The 17,861-nt window shown below is 37.4% G+C and overlaps 1 protein-coding gene across 1 annotated transcript in view; it reads right to left on the bottom strand.

Moving 5' to 3' along the window:
• Window positions 1-734: 734 nt before the first annotated feature.
• SH3TC1 (SH3 domain and tetratricopeptide repeats 1) overlaps window positions 735-17,861 on the bottom strand; it is a 28,207-nt gene continuing 11,080 nt past the window's right edge. Inside the window, exons 8-17 of the mRNA XM_013959932.2 lie at window positions 16,899-17,094; window positions 15,939-16,066; window positions 13,728-13,769; window positions 10,128-11,816; window positions 9,275-9,455; window positions 6,760-6,910; window positions 4,636-4,758; window positions 4,185-4,335; window positions 2,449-2,645; window positions 735-2,228 (exon numbers count right to left, since the gene is read on the bottom strand). Of these exons, the coding sequence (XP_013815386.2) occupies window positions 1,974-2,228; window positions 2,449-2,645; window positions 4,185-4,335; window positions 4,636-4,758; window positions 6,760-6,910; window positions 9,275-9,455; window positions 10,128-11,816; window positions 13,728-13,769; window positions 15,939-16,066; window positions 16,899-17,094 (3,113 nt within the window). The 3' untranslated portion in view covers window positions 735-1,973. The remainder of the gene's footprint in view (window positions 2,229-2,448; window positions 2,646-4,184; window positions 4,336-4,635; window positions 4,759-6,759; window positions 6,911-9,274; window positions 9,456-10,127; window positions 11,817-13,727; window positions 13,770-15,938; window positions 16,067-16,898; window positions 17,095-17,861) is intronic.

Genomic DNA, 17,861 nt, shown 5'->3' with positions numbered 1-17,861 from the left:
GACAGTGAATCAGATCTCTAATGTTCTGATTGTAGAAATTTATCTACTGCTCAGAGCAAATCCTTGCACAATTTTTTCAAATTAAGCAAAGTGCTGTGATAAATTTAATGAGTACAACATATTTACAAGCAGGGGACTATCATGCTTGCTCTTTAGCCATCTAATCAGATGAAGAGAACTGAGAACACAGAAACACCTAAATATGCTATACAGTGTCTGAATAGAAAAGCAAAAAATATGCTTAATGTGTGAGGAGCCTTCTAGAAACAATAAATAGGAAGTATTAAGCCCAAAGGTGTAGGGCTGAAGTCCTAACTCCACTTTCTGGAGCTCTGAGCCAAAGGCAGGGCTGCAGAGAGGTTCTCTGTCTGCCCAGAAGTCAAATATTCTCTTGAAGGTACTTAACAGGTCACCCAATTAGAACAGACAGTTGCCACTGCCTGTTCTTTAGAATAGTGGTTACAGCAGTCACTAAGGAAGAAGATGCAGGCCCAGCTGTGCCCTTCTAAGGTTAACAGCATAAATCCATACTGTCACCTCTCTGGAGAGTATCCAAAGTAGCAGTTTATCATCCAGGTTATGTATAAGTATCCTCTGTTCCTTCAGTGAAAGGAGCCAAAAGAATGAAGAATTCACAAGGACAGAAAGACCACAAAAGTCAGAGGCCCAAATACATAGATGAAAAGTGCTCAGGGTATGCTGTGAATTATAGATTTTAATAAGAGAAAGATGCTTAGGCAGACAGTCAAAGCAATGAGAATACATGGACCAGAAAAAAAATTGTTTTGCACCTCTTTCCTTCCCCAGGTTAGACAATATAAGCAAATAAAATAGAATATATAGGCACAACTCTTCGCTTGTTTTTGAGCCGTTGTGTGCATCTTCCAGACAAAAAAAAACACTTCCATACTTCCCATCCCATGTAAAGGCCTTTAAAAACACAATAAAAACTAACAGTTTATGAAGTCGTTAGAGAATGCAAAGATATTACTTCAAAATTTATCTGAATGTTTGATTGCAAATTTCTCAGACTTTTTTTTTTAATATACACATTCCTTCTCAAAATATACAGCATATAATTTCTACCATGGCTTTCGTATGAAAAATCTTTGAGGCACAGAGATTTAGAGCTATCAAAAGTAACAATACAGAATTTTTGCAACTGAAGTGAATACATACATTCTTCTGGACATAATATAGTTGTAAGTAAGGCTGTAGTAGGCACTGTAATGAGTCACTGCAAACAATACTGACAGTTCTGAAAATTGACAATTTAAAAAAAAAAAATCATTGTCTTTGAACAGAGGAAAAGTGCCTTCACATTATCACTGAAATCCACAAGACTACAATTTACATTTCACTGGAGTCCTTTCTGCTGAAAAGAATTAGTTGTCACAACATGCACATAAGTGTTTTCATGAATACAAAGGTAACGCTTAATTAGAGCTTAAGAGTTCCGCAGTAGGTGAATTTGAAGGGAAAGGAGGAGTGGTGCCTAGAGAATTGGATCAAACATACTCCCAAATACCTTAACATACTTGTGCAAATATTTCTACAACATTGAGTAAATACAATAGAGCTAGGTCATACAAAGAAAGTCACAGCTTTCCATGGAGTGTTATTTCTCTGCAATGCTTTATTAAATATATTTCATTGCATATATGCATTGATCATTTCCTGATATCCAGCTATGCAGAAACAGCAAAGAAAAATGTAACACTGAAAAAAGATACGGCTTTTGGGTTTTGGTTTTATTTCATAGGCTGATCCTCAAATACAAGCACAAGACTGTACATCCTAGACAGTGAAATGCAGTCCACTGTCATCACAACAGGTAATCAAAAAATCATATTAATTAAAACAGTCTGGGATGCTAAGCTCCCACTTAAAACATATGCAATATGAGACATTGGATGCATTCTGCATGGTCCAACAAAGCCAGTGCAGTATTTCTCTAGCTACTTCCATTATTGTTAGAATGCATTTTTCAAAGATGCTCTTGAATTCTTATAACACCTATCAGGAGCTAGGTTTATTCTCCTAACATTCAGCTCAGTTGCAAAGGTCCTTGCCTTCTGATAGAAGAAGAGAGACATTTCCCGATCCACAAGGAAATTATGGTAGATTACTGCAAGTCTTGTGTAAATCTTCAGCTGAGCTTTTTTATTGCCCAAGTCCATGGCGGCAGCCAGTGCCAAATGATAATAGCCTGCTGCATCAAAAGGATCCTGAAATAAGAGACACAAAGATAGTACCCTCCATAGTACAACTGGTATAAGAGGACATCCAAGATCAGTTTATTACATATCCAACCAGAAGAATATAGATTCTGACCCTAAGTTAGTCTTCCCACATTATTATTACATTCTAAAAACAAAATTAGGTAAAAACATTATGAAACATTTCAATGTAATGATTTTCCCCAGTAGTTCTTTTAGTATTTCTTACCTTCAGGTCATAGAATATGATGTCTCCTAAGATCAAGTACACCTTGACATAATACAGTGTTTCTTCCTCAAACTCCAAAGGAGAGGAACAGAGGGACAAGGCTTTCAAGTAAAAGTGTTCAGCAAGTTCACAGTGACCCAAGTGGTGATGGATGGCAGCCAGTCGATGGTAGGCTATTCGTTCATTTAGCTGATTTCCTAATGAGAGAATGCATTAATCAGGATAAAGCCAAAGAGACAGTAAGAAGTCAGATTTTCTGAAACCAGTCTTTGCTATTTTTTATTTCTATATGGTATTTGTTGATCTTTTAGTGAATAAATCTAAATTTCCCCAAGAGATACACTGCCAAAACCTACTGCCTTTTATTTCTTAAGAAAATCCTACAGAACTGCTGAATTTCTCACTGTAGCATTTGATTGTCTCTAGGATTTTCTTAAGAAATAATTGCTTTCATACCTCTCATATATAGCTATACACACCCTGCACATGCTTACAAGAAATATAAATAAATTATTTTGGAAGTATAGTACATAATAGGATTGAAAACTTGTTCCAGTACAAACTTTCTATCAAAAAAATCATATGACAAAAATCAGACTGATCAAAATGACCTGCCCCTTTCTCAATTAAAACTGATAACTATTGGTGTTCATGTAGTTTATTTCTTCTGAACTTTGTCATATCTAACTGGCTGCAGTATACCTATTTCGTAATGTCTGTAGGCAGACATTACGAACACCCAGACATTCTGGGCTCCCCAGTACAAGAGGGATGTGGCACTACTGGAGCAAGTCCAGCGAAGGGCTACAAAGATGATTAGGGGACTGGAGCATCTCTCTTATGAGGAAAGACTGAGAGAGCTGGGCCTGTTTAGCCTGGAGAGGAGAAGGCTGAGAGGAGATCTTATCAATGTGTACAAGTATCTGAAGGGAGGGTGTCGAGAGGATGGGGCCAGACTCTTTTCAGTGGTGCCCAGCGACAGGACGCGAGGCAATGGGCACAAACTGAAACACAGACGCTTCCATCTGAACATGAGGAAAAACTTTTTCACTGTGAGGGTGACAGAGCACTGGAAGAGGTTGCCCAGAGAGGTTGTGGAGTCTCCTTCTCTGGAGATATTCAAAACACGCCTGGATGCAATCCTGTGCAATATGCTCTAGGTGACCCTGCTTGAGCAGGGGGGTTGGACTAGATCTCCAGAGGTCCCTTCCAACCTCAACCATTCTGTGATTCTGTGATTCTGTCTGCACATGTGTGGAGAAGGGAGAGAGTTTTTAATCAGTTAGTAGCTCTCAAAAATTCAAGCAAACAGTGACTTTGGAAACTAGCCCTATTACTTTTAACTACTTTTTATAGCTCTGTTCACCATGAAGGCTATGAGAGCAAATCTAAAAGTAGCACATTACCCTCAAAAGCCTCTAGGAACAATATTATTCATCAATACTACAACTTAGTTGTAAAAAGCAGACTAATCAATGCATTCTATTTACACTTGGTAGAGCAGAGAATTAAACCTAGGATTCCAAAGGTTTTCCATATGAGCTTAGAGTTAGAATAGGCAGCAATAAAGCTGTTCATTCTTGAACAGAGGCAAAAAAAGCAAGGATGGCAATATTGATATAAAATCCTGACAAGAAATCTGGCTGAATTCAAAGGAAGAAAACATTTTCTTTTTTGAATTCTGCCTTATATTGGAGATATCAGTCATATTCAGCTGTAATTGTAACTGGTCTTACCTAAATTCACACTGAGTATAAGGGATAATCTTGCATATTCCAGACTTTCCTCATAAGCCTTCAGATTCACCAGCAATTCTGCCAGCTTGTTGCATAATCTGAGTTCAGCGTTTTTGTTACCGGTCTCAACAGCAAGTGGAAGAGCCCTGTCCTGAAATGCACAAGGAAAGCTTGGGCACTTCTGAATCCCAAGATGTACACTGACAGACTTCCATTTTTATGATGTAAAGCAGTTTCTGGTTTTGTTTTTCTCTTTGCATGTAACAGATCTTACAGCCAGGGGAGGGGTTGAAACAAGCCAAATCTATTAACAGTGACACAAATTACTCAGCTACAATAGGTTATAAATTGCTTGGTGAGTGGATCATCTTTTGATTCAGCATTTGTAGAACACCTAGTACAACAGGCTGAAGGCACAACTATCAATGTAATAGAAAAACAGAACACAAACCCTGTAGAAAGTCACTGCTTTCTCCTTTTCCCAAATACCATTGAAAAATATGTCTCCAGCAGCTTCAAACAATCCCATTCCTAAATTTGGATCTCCTGTGTAAAGAGCAGCATCCTGAGCAACCTGAAAGGAAAACAGGGTGGGGAAAGAAAACCTTGGTTACTTCTTGGTAAAGAAGTAATACTAGCAATTAGAAAAAAAAAAAATCTTGTTAAGCCCTCTATTCTCATTATAACACAGGAGAGGCTGTGTTATCTTTGATCAGACCACAGCTGTCTTAATTGCTACCCTCTTTGAGCAGATAATTAAGGAGGAGCATAAGAACCAGGGCACATTCAGAGTTACAATATCCTGGTTTCAGGCAATAGTCTCCTGCCATCTTTGTCAGCACATATCACTCTTCAAAAACAATGTAGCATTTGATAGCTGCAACATATTAAATTTGAATGAGAAAAAAACCCCTACAAGTTTGATATACCCGATAGTGCAGATTTAAAAGCCTGTGAAGTGAATTCTGTAAGCAAATGTAGCTCTAGCTCCTCTCTATTGCTCTTCTGAAATAATTTTATGCCATATCAGCAGAAAGGTCTTCATGAAAGGAAGCATGCATCCTCCAAAGCAAATGAATGATATCAGGATAGTCAATTATTGATAGGATAAGTAGTAATGGGAAAGCAGACTTGCACATGAAGCAAGATATCCCTTCTGTCTCAGAATGTTTAACTCAATAAGTGAATCTTGCTATGGTTTTATAATCTCTAGTTTTCAAACTGCATTCAATTAATACAAGTCCAACTCTCTACTTAGGCTCAATGGCTTTCATCCTTTTCAGACTTAAGGAACCTAAGGACTCTGTTGCATCTCATTTTCAGAAACTGTGCTTTACACACAAGCTGAGATGTGATGACTTGCACAAATTACTGGCAGAGTGGTCAACCTTTTAGTGGACAGATTTCTATTTTAATACTTTCCTCATGGTAAGGCACTGATTCTAAATATCAACGTCCATACACACACAGCATGGAACACATGCATGTCGCTGACCCATTTCTCCTCTTGAAAACACAGCAGATAAAAAAAATCATGCCTCAGGCTGATTTGGCTTGTGCAACACCATTTGGATGACTGCCTTGGCTATCAGCTAGAGTCTTTTAGTAGAAGAGGAAAAAGAAATTAGCAGGCTATGGTACAGTCCCTCCCATAAATGTGTTTGGTCAGTGTTCCTGGCATGTATTCAGAGAAATATTCATTAAAAAGTAGTCCCATTAAAAAGTAGTCCCACAATCTCAATACATTTTAAATATGATCTTGTTCCCTACATTTTCCTGCTTCTTTGTATGAGTTTTTCAAATATCTTAACATTGGAAGTCAGATAATTTTACTTAGAAATCATATTTTGGTAATACTCATACACCAAGTCTCAGATCTTACTATGTCTTGTTCAGTAAACATCCTATAATACAAGACTGCACTATTCCCAAACACCACAGGAGAGAAATATTTTTATCCCCTTTACAATTCCCAAATACTTAAGTAATTGGCCAGAGACCATTTAGACTATTGGGAGAGTTAGAACTGAGTTGCAGTTCAGCTCTAGGGAAGACTCAGTTGATCCAGTTTCAGCAGTCACAAGGGCTAGATCCAAGTTTCAGTCTCACTCTTGCAAAGGTGGCAGCAGCCCCTGAGGAGCTCCATGCCATGCTGTATCCAGACACAGAAGGAAAGCTTTAGATGTTTGGGAAACGCTTCCTAAAAAAGTAATTCTCTGTTTTCCTGAGGATCTGGCCCACAAGCCAGCATGCCAAGATGATCATTATCTGTTACCCACCAGCATGTAGCACGCATACATGATCTGATTTCTGTAGTGCTGTAGAGCTGATAGATAATGATGTGATAAGATGAAGAAAAAGAATGCTTAGAATTGACAACAGAGCAGGCACGTAAGAAGGTCATTCCCCCAAATGGAGCACAACAGGAAAATGCTTAAACTTCCAGCTATTAACCATTGCATAAATGACATTACTGTACGTTCGGGACATCAAATTGCAAAATCTCTGGGATCATTACATTACTTACTCTTATACCGTGCCACCTGCACCATGACCTTAAGTGTGCAAAACATACCTGAATATAAAGATCCACGAGCTCATTCTGTCTAAGAATGTAATAGATCTTTCCTGCCCGTAGCCAAGCATATGCCTCTTTCTCTTTTTTCTGAAGATCTATAAATATTCCAAGGCTTCTTTTGGTATATTCCAGAGCTGATCTGTAAGCCCTGAAACAGGGGAAAACTGCTAATCAAAGTGACTCTTCAGTATTGGGAACGTTTATCTTCATAATGAGAGAAAAGCTTCAGGTAAAAGGATCTGTTTCTTCTATTCATTGCACAATTATAACTTCTCAGATATATTCCATTAGAAACTAACAACTCAGTCTTTTTTCCCCTTTTTTTTGTTCAGTGTATGTTTTCTGTTAGATTATCATGATACATTATTTCAGAACAGTTTATTTTAGATGTGTCCTTCCCCCACCTCAGGCTAAGGACAGATGGAAAAGTGTTTCCTCATCTTTAGCTCTTTTATCATTTATGGCATTTTCCTACATGTTTCATAGAAAGGAATCATATTTGTAAATAAATTTACAAATGCCACCTAGGCCTCTGACTTGAGCACAATTCAGACTAGTCAACACTTGTATAAAATCTTGGGAGAAGAAGAGAACACCAGTTTTCTAGAAGCACCTAAATTGTAAGATGAGGTGGCACAGTTGCCACTGAGGAAGTATAAGGGCACTGTGCTCTCAGAAGAGTGGTCATACTTTTCATAAGAAAAACCTGTCAGATTGATTGAGCTTATGGTGCTTAATACCAGACATAGAAGCCCCAGACTTCTTCATTAAATCCTTCTCAATCTGTCATGTCATAGAGTCCTATCACATGAAGAACTGCACAGTTACAGTGAATCCTTAAATAGTGTACTGTTAGAATAACCTATTCAGACCTCCAAAAAGATGCTAAACAAATCAAAAAGTAATATGTGCATTGGTATTTCACACTATCAGGATTTCTGTTCTGTCTCAGCAAGGTCTCATCTCTGAGGGGAAAAATGATTTTACCACTTTCTGATTCTTACAGAAACTGAAAAGACCTGTCACTTTTTATTTTCATAATAGGAAGTAAAGATCCACCGAGTATTTCACAGTCTTCTTTAATAGCAAGCTCCTGTCAGAGCAATATGAGGATACAGCAAAGCAGGTAAAGTAGTCCAACTCAGTCCAGTTAATAAATACCACTTCCATTCTCCTTCAGAGTGTTTGCTTTTACAGCAGAGACAAAAGCATATGCCAGTCCATAGCCCAGCACATTAGCTGAGACAGGCCAGGCTGCGACCCCTGGCGTGGCCACAGGCTTGCCAGGGGTGGAGGTGGTAATTTCTAGTGGAGATGGTAATTTTCTGGAGAGGGAATGCAGTGACACAGAGCATGAAACAGTTTTCATTTCTATATAGTCACACAGATACCCTTGTTACTCAGGGCTGTTAACTCAGAATATTGTGATAATACAGTCTGTTATAATATAGAGTCATTACTCAGTAGCCTGCTGAAGTTACACAGCTTGGAAAATTTGGTAAATTCCATGGGTTATATGCACACAAAGAATCAGATTATCCAGCTAGTTAAATCGTTCTGCAAATTCCAACTAGTTTGAAATCTTGACTCCTTTTTCTTCAGCCCGTCCAGAGTTTTCACCAACTATATCATTAAACAGCAGCTAGCAAAGCAGAATAAATTAGATAACAGATTAGAAGTCAGACATATGGACTTCAGCCACTTAAAGCTCTACGCTCTTTCCAAAACTGAGGCTAATCTTTCCCCTTCTTTCTTGAGGCATACTTGAGAATATTCCCAAATTCCCTAAAGATGAAGAAACAGACTACATTCCCTAACAGAAACATTCCCTAAAGTAAGATATAATGAAAAAAGATTCAGACAAAGCAGACAAAAATAAAGAAAAAATCTAAAAAGAAATCTTTAAAGAATTGTTCAGAAAAACCTTCAGTTTTCCCAGCACCTGTTAAATTAGTATAAATTGATTTGTACAGTCTTTTTTCCTTAAGCAGAAGCAAAAAATGGGCATTCTGAAAGTAAGAGCAGGATAGAAATTGCCAGAGACTGACACTATGCAGTTTTAAACATAGGTTTTGCATTTATGGACATTCTGACAAAAAAACATATCCTCAAAATGAAACATTCAATTTGATGTCTGACCTTTCAGAATATTCCATTCACTTTCTGATGGAAAAATTGTCGTATAAAAGCTACTATCACAAACAAGTAATCTGCCAGCGATAATCCTAGAGATGTAGCAGACATCAAGAATTGCATAACGTATGCATATTTACATACATTTTAAAAATAATTTGGCTTGTGAAGTGGTGCTAATGCTTGTTCAACATCTTGTCTCTTGAGAAATGACAGTTACTTAAATCAAAAATCTCCAGTAGCAATGGACCTTTCAATAAAGTGTATTGGCAGAGTGTAAAAAATTGAGTTATATTCAGCTCTTGCAAAAATTGAGGTCCTCTAGCATCACAGAAATGTTATGGTCAAAATAAAAGCAAATTCATAGAACATGTCTCACCTTTCTGTTCCTAGAGACAGATAGAGCTGACTAATGGTTTCCAAAATTTGTCCCTCCAAAACTTTGTTGGACATCTTTCTAGCTAAAGATAGTTGATATTCATTGTAGATGACACACTGAGCCTCACTGGGAATAACTGTACTGTAGAATTGACACAGCAGCTTAATAGCTTGAAGTTGACCTAGGAAAATAGATTTGAAATACTAACATGAATTTCTATTTTAAAAAGGAAAGTTAAAAGAGTTTTAAAATAATTCATTCTTACTATTTCACAAATTCAGAGCAGTCAATCATAACATACAGTCAGATCTAAAAATCATGATAAGCAGATCCACTACCAGTTTCTTCAACATGAAGAAAATTAACAAAGGCTAGAGGTTACTTCAAATGATGCCCAAAATAAAGTGTGGTAAAAAGTCACTCTACCTGTATAAACTGCCTGAATCAAGGTAGCAAAAAAAGTTCTTCTAAATACCACCATCTTACCCAAAGGTAATCCAAATTACTGCATTTAAACTTGTGGCTGGTGCTGTTTGTACTAGCAGTAGTGTCATGACTATTATAAGTAATATTGAATGTGCAAATTTCTATGCTTTTTACAAATCATTAAGCTACATTTTTCCATAACACTCCATTTTCTCCATCACATTTGACAAACCTAAGAAGCACCAGAAGAGCAAAAATATATATTTATTTCTCCACTATTATGGGACAGAGCAAAGATTTCAATTGCTTCAGTAGCTGTCACATAACTGAACGTAAAATATTGTTTAAGTAACAATGGTAATATACTCATACGCCAAACATTCCCAAACAGGGTACACTTTATAACTTAGAGAAAATATGTACTTACTTTCCAGATGACTTGTCTCCATTGCAACTAAAAATGCCCATTCATAATAAAACCTTCCTTTTTCTCTCCGAGTTCCACTAACATAGTAACATCCCAACTGAAGGAGGACTTGAATAAAATCTCGGCCACAGTCCGTAATTGGAAGTTTGGAGAATAGCTTCACTGCCCTGATATAATAGTGTTCTGCCAGCTTACTGGCTGCTGCATGCAGGCAGAGTGCCCCAAAATTAGCCAGGGCTATAGCTTGGTTATGAGTCCTATTAGTCTCTTCTGAAAGATGCAGTGCTTTGTAGTAGTTCTCAGCAGCTTCTTTTGTATTGTTTGTTCTTTTTAAAGCAATGGCAAGCATATTATAAACAACACCTAGTTGCTGAGGATTACTCCATGAAGAATCTACAACAGCATTTAAAATGGCTAATGCCACATCATATTGCCTGTAAAGAATGTATAACCAAGCAAGTGAAACCAAATGGTTAACAGTTTCCTCTGGCTTAGCAGCAATATCAGAGTCCAGCACTTTCATCATGTAAACAATGGCTTTTCCATACTGTTTGTGGTGGCTGTACAGTTCTGCTAAGCCAAGACAGATAGAGCTGCGTAGTTCTTGGTGGTCATTAGTAAATGCAGAGGAGAGTGCTTGTGTGAGGTAAGGTGCAATTTGGGATGGGAGCGTTTGTCTGAGTTTTCTAAGGCCGTAGAGCTTGGGAGCATTTTTGATGACTAAATCAATTCTCTTCAAGGAATCCATTAAGGTACCTGAGCTGTGGGAAGAGGCAACCTTTATGCAACTTAACACAATGTGCGGTAAGCATTTCTCATTGTAGGACTCTGCTAGTTTGAAATAGCAGTTGTTTGTCAAGTTGCTTTGTAAACTCAAGTCATTAAGCAACAGTTGCAACCTTTCTAAGAAGGGTAGCACCTCTTCATACTGTTTGTGTTCAGTGTAATGTTTTGCCAATAGAAAGCATGCCCTTGCCTCTGCGTGCTTGCTCTGGCTCAGTATTGCCCTCTTTAGAGCATACTTTAGAATATCTGACTCCAGGTCAGCACTGCAAATGTAGTTGGGGATTCCCATGAGAAGGGATGTAGCCTTGTCAAAAACGTGAGCACATTTTTCTTTGTTCTTTTGTGTCAAATAGATGACTGTTAGGTTTGTATAAAGAGCAATTATGAGATACAGATCACTAAATCCTCCAGTTATGGCTCCCAAGGCTTCCTCAAAATAAACCCGAGCTTGGGAAAACTTAAGCTTTTTAACACTCAGCCTACCTAAGAGAAAGCATAGCCTTGCTAGAGCCCACGACATATTTGCTTTCTTTGCTGCTTCCCTTGCTAATCTAAAAAAGTTAACCAGTTCTTCTTCCTCTGAATAACCATAAAACATGTTATTGATAAAGGGATAAGAGAAATCATAGAGGTTTTTGAAGTTTCTCTCATACTCTTTTCTATTTAAGAACAGCAACAATGACTCAAATACTTCAGATGCTTGAACATCCTCTTGATGTATGTGGAAGAAAAGTTTTTCAGGTTGAGGAAAGAGTTCCATATTTGAAGAGCTAGCAGAATCCTTTCCTTCAGGAGTTGGCCCTCTAGCCCTTGTGACCTCCAAATCCTTGAAGTTCTTCAGGAATTCTTCTATCTTGCCATTCTTGCTAGTGGATACCATGTTAGAACATGGGCATAGAATTTCTGCAGTTCAAAAATAAGTGACAGATCACAAATTTCATGTGTATATAGTTGCACATATCTTTGATAAACTAACAAAAACATTCATCAATAGAAGATACTGTTAAGAAAACAGTATGTTTAGGAGACAGACCAAAGGTGGAGAAAGGAAGAGATCAAGGCAAATTGGGGAGGAACAAATGTGGGAAAACAGAGGAGTGAGGATAACAGGGGCTTGTCCCACATAAGCAGGCTGCTGATCAGTACGCTTGTCTGACCAAGCCCTACACCTCATCACTAATCTGTTCCATCTTAATTAAACTCTATTCCAAAGTACTCTGTGAGAGTGTATGTTCTCCATTCTGTTTGTATACATGGGAGAAATCTTCCAATGAATTACAATTCAAATTAGCTGGTGAGCCAGAGGAGACCAGGATCTGGAAAGACCCAGAGTCTGAACTAGAGATGAGATAAATGGCAAAAGGTCTGGATGTGGATACTGGATGGCCTTAATGTTCAAAGGAACCATGAATGCGAGCATGCGTGTGAGTTAAGCAAGTAAGGGTATGCTTATGTTCTGGAAAACTAGGCCAAATTAGCCAGAGAGGAGAAACAGGATTGGGCCATTTCTGTTGTTAAAGTCCCATGTGGGGTCTGTTTGTGTTTATGAGGGTACTCATAAAGGCACTGGTCTCCTGTCCATGTTGATCTCTGTGTGGCCAGTCACACCTCTGTGACGTGTGCGTGCACATGTGCATGCACACATGTACCTGCTGGGGTTTTGTGCTCAGGCTCACTACTGCCTGGGCTTGGAAATGGGAACAGCAGCAGCTCCGCATCTAGCGGACCAGGAAGGGAGGACTGTGTGCCACGGTCTGCTAGATTCAGCTACCCTTACCAGCATACAAGGAATTTTTCACACCCCATCACCAACAAAAAGGACTGGAGTTATTTCACAAGAACCCAAAAATGTCCAGTCAGACCCATTTGGCCCTGTATCCTGCATCACCATCCACTACTGTAAGCAGAAGGCATCCTTCTGTACATTCAGAGGGAAATAGTAGGACCATCATTACCATCATGACTTCTGTGTCACCAGCACTAGGATTTCTTCTTTTAAATTCCAACTCCAATTCTCTGCTCATGCAAATTAAATTTCTTAGACCTACCAAGTTTGTGGTTATTAGTGAATTCATCTCTAGTCTCTTAGTACATATCACCGAATATCTTTACAGATATAGAAAACAAACATCCCATCATTTCTTTAGTCCTCCCACTAGCATTCAGCCCAGGTAGTGGGGCCAGGGACTAGGGATGCAGGTTGAGAGCATAGTCAATAAGGCTTACAGCTGACTATCAGCAGTTTATTGAAGTTGCATATTTAGAGAGCTCAGTTTCCTTCAAACCCCATTTCTGGAACTGTTCAACAAAACCATAAGTATAAAAATCGGTATTTGGAAAAATGTTAGTACAATAATATAATGGCAATGACAGCAGGGCGACTAGATGGCAATGGGAAATAAATCTTCATCCTCAGAATATTTCCTTTGGGGAACTACATTCATGGGATGAAGTTTTTGTTTTTTAAAGCAAACTGAAAATATGCTGGAATTCAAACTCAGCATTTGTCAGGTGTTCCATATACAATGTTTTGCCTTTTTAAACAGCTGGTGGGGGGAGGAGGGGAAGTCATGGCAGTAAAAATAAACTATATGGTTTGCAACTGTATGGCAAGATCCAAGTAAGGCATCTGATGTCTGAAAACGCACAATGCCTTACAGCAAAACCTAGTGAAAACATACAAAAGCAAACAATGAGAGAAGAAAGATAGAATATGAAAAGACATTAAAAAAGAGACAAAAGCTGGGAAAGATACCAAAAAGATCAGAAATCACATTAATTTTACATAAGATTTGTATGCATATTAAACATTACCGCATTCATGAGTCTTCTGGCATTCTAGTTCTTCTAACTGATCTGTAAAAAAGAAAATAGCCATGTTAATTATGGTATTCAAGTTCTTCCAGTTTTAGATATCCTAAAATAGGACTATTTTTAGTTTGTTGTGTCAAAAAATTCCATGTGATATGGAAATTTAGAAAACAGGAATTTTCTAAATCTGACCCAAAGCTAACACACTAAGAACTTGCTCTCCTGCAGATACATACATGCCTATTATGTACTTACCTTCAGTAGGGTAGGGAGACATCTGCATACAACATTTAGAACTGAAGTCAACTTGTTCATCACTGATGAATTACAACAGAATGTATACACAGGCAGTTTACAAATGGACAATGTAAATACAAACATCTTCCCTCTAAAATGAGGTATCAAAACCCCCTTAATAGTACAGGAATGAGTTTTAGGGTCAGTCCTTGGAAAAATATGATTTAGCATAATTTGCATAAAATGTGTCAAGCTTTTCTGACCATTCCAGCAACATGCAGATGAAAAATCCCTGTACATATTTTTAAAAGGCTCTCACTTCTATTGAAAGTACTACTACAAATCCAGATTTAAGCATTTAACATAGCACATCCATAGAGCATATAAGAATTGTTATTTTATGTAGAAGATATTTCTTAACGTATTTCAGCTGTCATCCTGCATTTTTTAGAATAATGAATATATTCACTGTCTTCCATACCCTAGATGCAATGCAAGGGCACGAAGGAAATATCTAAAAACAGAGGCTCATAGAACTAGGTCTATGTAAGCCGATAGGAAGCTATTGTACTAGCTATTATGAAAGACTTCTCGCTGACTATTTACCTCTGAATCTCCTTTGTTTAAATGCTTTCTGGAGTTTGCTGAACAAATGCCATAAACATTTATAATAGTTGTAAATTGATGCTCTGAGTATCTAACTGAGGAAATGTTCATAAGTAGTAATACCTTACATTAGACTGATACAGATGGAAGGAATTGAAATCCTGTGAAGCATTTAATCACATCACATAAAACATCAAGTGAATACTGAAAACCGTTGCTCTGGGTAAATCAGGTTATGCTGATCAGTTGAGCAATTTAAGAGAAAAAGGATGATAGAGATATAACACTGTTAGCTGGGGAAGAGGTGAAAAGAAATTGGTAGCTGCAAAGATTTAAGGAGATGATGAGATGCGGGGCAAATATGCTACAGGCAAAAATAGTATCATTAAGAGTATCATTAGTTTTAGTGCCTAAGATTTTCAAGTTTTGGTTCCCAGGCTTATCATTTGAGAGAGGAATGAGATATGAAATCATTTGACAATGACATGAGCTGCATTTTCTAGCTCAGGTCTGACATGTCCAAGTTACTGTTTGCATGCAGAGTAATTTGCATAATTAATCCAATGCACCTGAGTCAAACCTACAGCACTGGCTCCTTTCAAATTGGATCCTATAGGCCTGCCTTAGTAAGGCACTAAATGAGATAAAGCATTGTTAGATATTTGACAAGCACACACATCCCCACAGAACACTTCCTCCTCCCCCCCCCACACCTCTCCACAGAACAGCTTGTGGTGGGATGAGAAGTTTCCTGCAAGTTCAGTTCAGCAAGAGATTTATCTTAGACTACCTTAGTCTAAAGTCTGTAAAGAGCAAACCCCAGTTATCCCAATTAATTTATGTAAAGTGCAAGTGCTTAGAGAAATAATGGCTGTATCAGAGAGAATGTAGTTAGAAGTGCATTATTTCTTTATACCAATAGATATTGCTATATTTCTATACCCTTTGAATGTTAAAGCAAGCATGAAGAGGTGTATGTTTGCTCTAGCAACAGTTATTATGCCACCTTTCCTAAGAACAATGCAAAGCACAGTATTTGGCTGAACATCCAGTCTCTTGTAACACAACTCTAACATTTGAAAACTTAAAGATCTGCTCAGCTGAAGAGCAATGTTTAATAGCTGTGCTGTTAAATTCACATGAAAATGGACAAAATTTGTAAATTCGCTGCAGGGAAAGATTTTGCATGAGCAGGAAAGCAGCAAAGAATCTAAAGGATTTTTAGATGTGATTTCTGTGATCAGATTGAATATCAACATATTTCAAAGTAGCTATAAGTGCTGGAATCTCATTAAAATGAAAAAAAGTCACACTTGTAACAGGGATATGGAAACTGCATATGCATCTTGTGAAGTGAAAGCTCATACTCACCTATTCTATACACAGAGCAAACATCTGTGATAGAGGTTTGTTTCAATAAATGTATCACTTCTTCCAAATTTTTTCCTTTTGAAAAAAAAGATAGCTCTTCTGCTTCAAGAAATTCCAACTCTTGTGGTCTAACAAAGAAAGAGCAACTCTGAGAACACCTCTGATAGCCGATTTGACTTCAGAAGCTGTCATTCAAATTTGTGCTTGTTGCAGAAATTAATACAATCTTTACACTATTATAGGTCCTGTTGTGTTCAGAATTGATAGCAGTCACATAAACATATGTACAAACTGATGATAGCTATACGTGCAGATTCCATGGCTTCTGCTATATCATGATATAGCATTTTGAGAGAATTTATTAAAAACACAAATATCTAAGGACATGAAGTTTACTAGAACATCAATGACAGTCACACATCAAAGGACCTGCAAGCCACATCTAAGAATTCCTTATGTTTCAGCATGCAAACACTCCAGATAGTAAGAAGTGCAGCTTGTTTACATGAAGTTAATGAATGTTAAATACAATTTTTACAGGTTTTTTTCTGCATTACGATCAAACATATATACGAGGAGCCCCATTTGAAACAAGTTACAAGCTATGTTGAGGATACTAGCAAGAACAGAACTTGGATGCTTTAAACATAGATTTCTAGAAACCAGTGAAAATGGAATCTTCTGAAATAGCAAGACTCCTTGGATCTTGCAATTCAATACAATAGAGACTGATCCAAATATGAGCAACTACAGAAACTTATTTCCCCAGTAAGCAACTCAGGTGAAATCTGATAACATTTTTCAACACTTAACACTTCATGTTCCAATTTCTTTGCATTTGTTTTGAGTGAAACAAATAATGACAATTCTCAAAAGAAGTTTAATATTCAGTATTCTAAAGCTTGAAACTCTTTCCATGCCTCTTTTAGTGTACAAGCTGAACACAAATATATCACTTACTTATTTCTTGATACATCCAGTTTAACGTAACTTGTCTTTACAAAACCTATTTGACCAGTAAACACATGTCTTCCAACAAACCATTCCATGCATTCAATGAAGTAGCCAAGGATTTCAATTTTGTCCCCTCCTTGGAAACTAATCTCTTCAGGCACAGTACTTTCATAATTCAACATGGCTAGACAGGATCCTGTTGCTGTGTAATAAGAATTTGCAGATACAGTAATTTAACAATACAAATACTCTTCATAGAATAGCAACTCAGCAGAGAAACATGTTTAGCCAAAGACATTCCTGGAACTCTTGAACTGCACATATGGAAAGTTTTAAAGCATCAAAAGCTAATCAATTTGCTCTGAGCACTTAAAATGGTAAATAAAGGCATAAATTTCCACAGTAGCCACTTCCTCACCCTTAAAAAGCAATGCCTAAGATGTTTTCAAAATTCTATCATACTTTGATCAGTGACAAAAAGAATTATTTTAAAATCACTGCTTTTCCCCCTCATAAAATGCTCTAACTTGGTCCAGCGTAAAAATATTTGAACTAATAAAATTCCTATTAGATAAATAGGCAGTTACATACCAATCAATACAGTATTTATGAAGCAGAGAGTAGAAAATAAGCCATATTTACTCTCTAACCTCATACAATCTGTGTTAATTGTGTTTCTCTGGCAGTACTAGACAAAAGAATGCACATGTGAGAAAGATCCACAATAATCACATTGGTGCTTTTTCTTTATCATCACACCTACAGAGGCATTCACTAATTTCTCTCTACTACCTTCTGTTTTTACTTGGGTTTGATATGCAAGAGAAAAAAATAAAAAGGGAGAAACGATAAGCCTTCAGACTTTAAGTTATGAAATATATGGCTAGACATGTCTAAAGGCCTTTGAAAGTAGTTCTATAAATGTGATGTGCAGCCATAGGCAGACTTATGCTCTTAATTTTACTGCAT

The sequence above is a fragment of the Apteryx mantelli genome, chromosome 5, assembly GCF_036417845.1.
Source record: "Apteryx mantelli isolate bAptMan1 chromosome 5, bAptMan1.hap1, whole genome shotgun sequence".
Taxonomy (NCBI): domain Eukaryota; kingdom Metazoa; phylum Chordata; class Aves; order Apterygiformes; family Apterygidae; genus Apteryx; species Apteryx mantelli.
The sequence above is the reverse complement of the archived record's forward strand: the minus strand, read 5'-3'. Positions and strand labels throughout refer to the sequence as shown.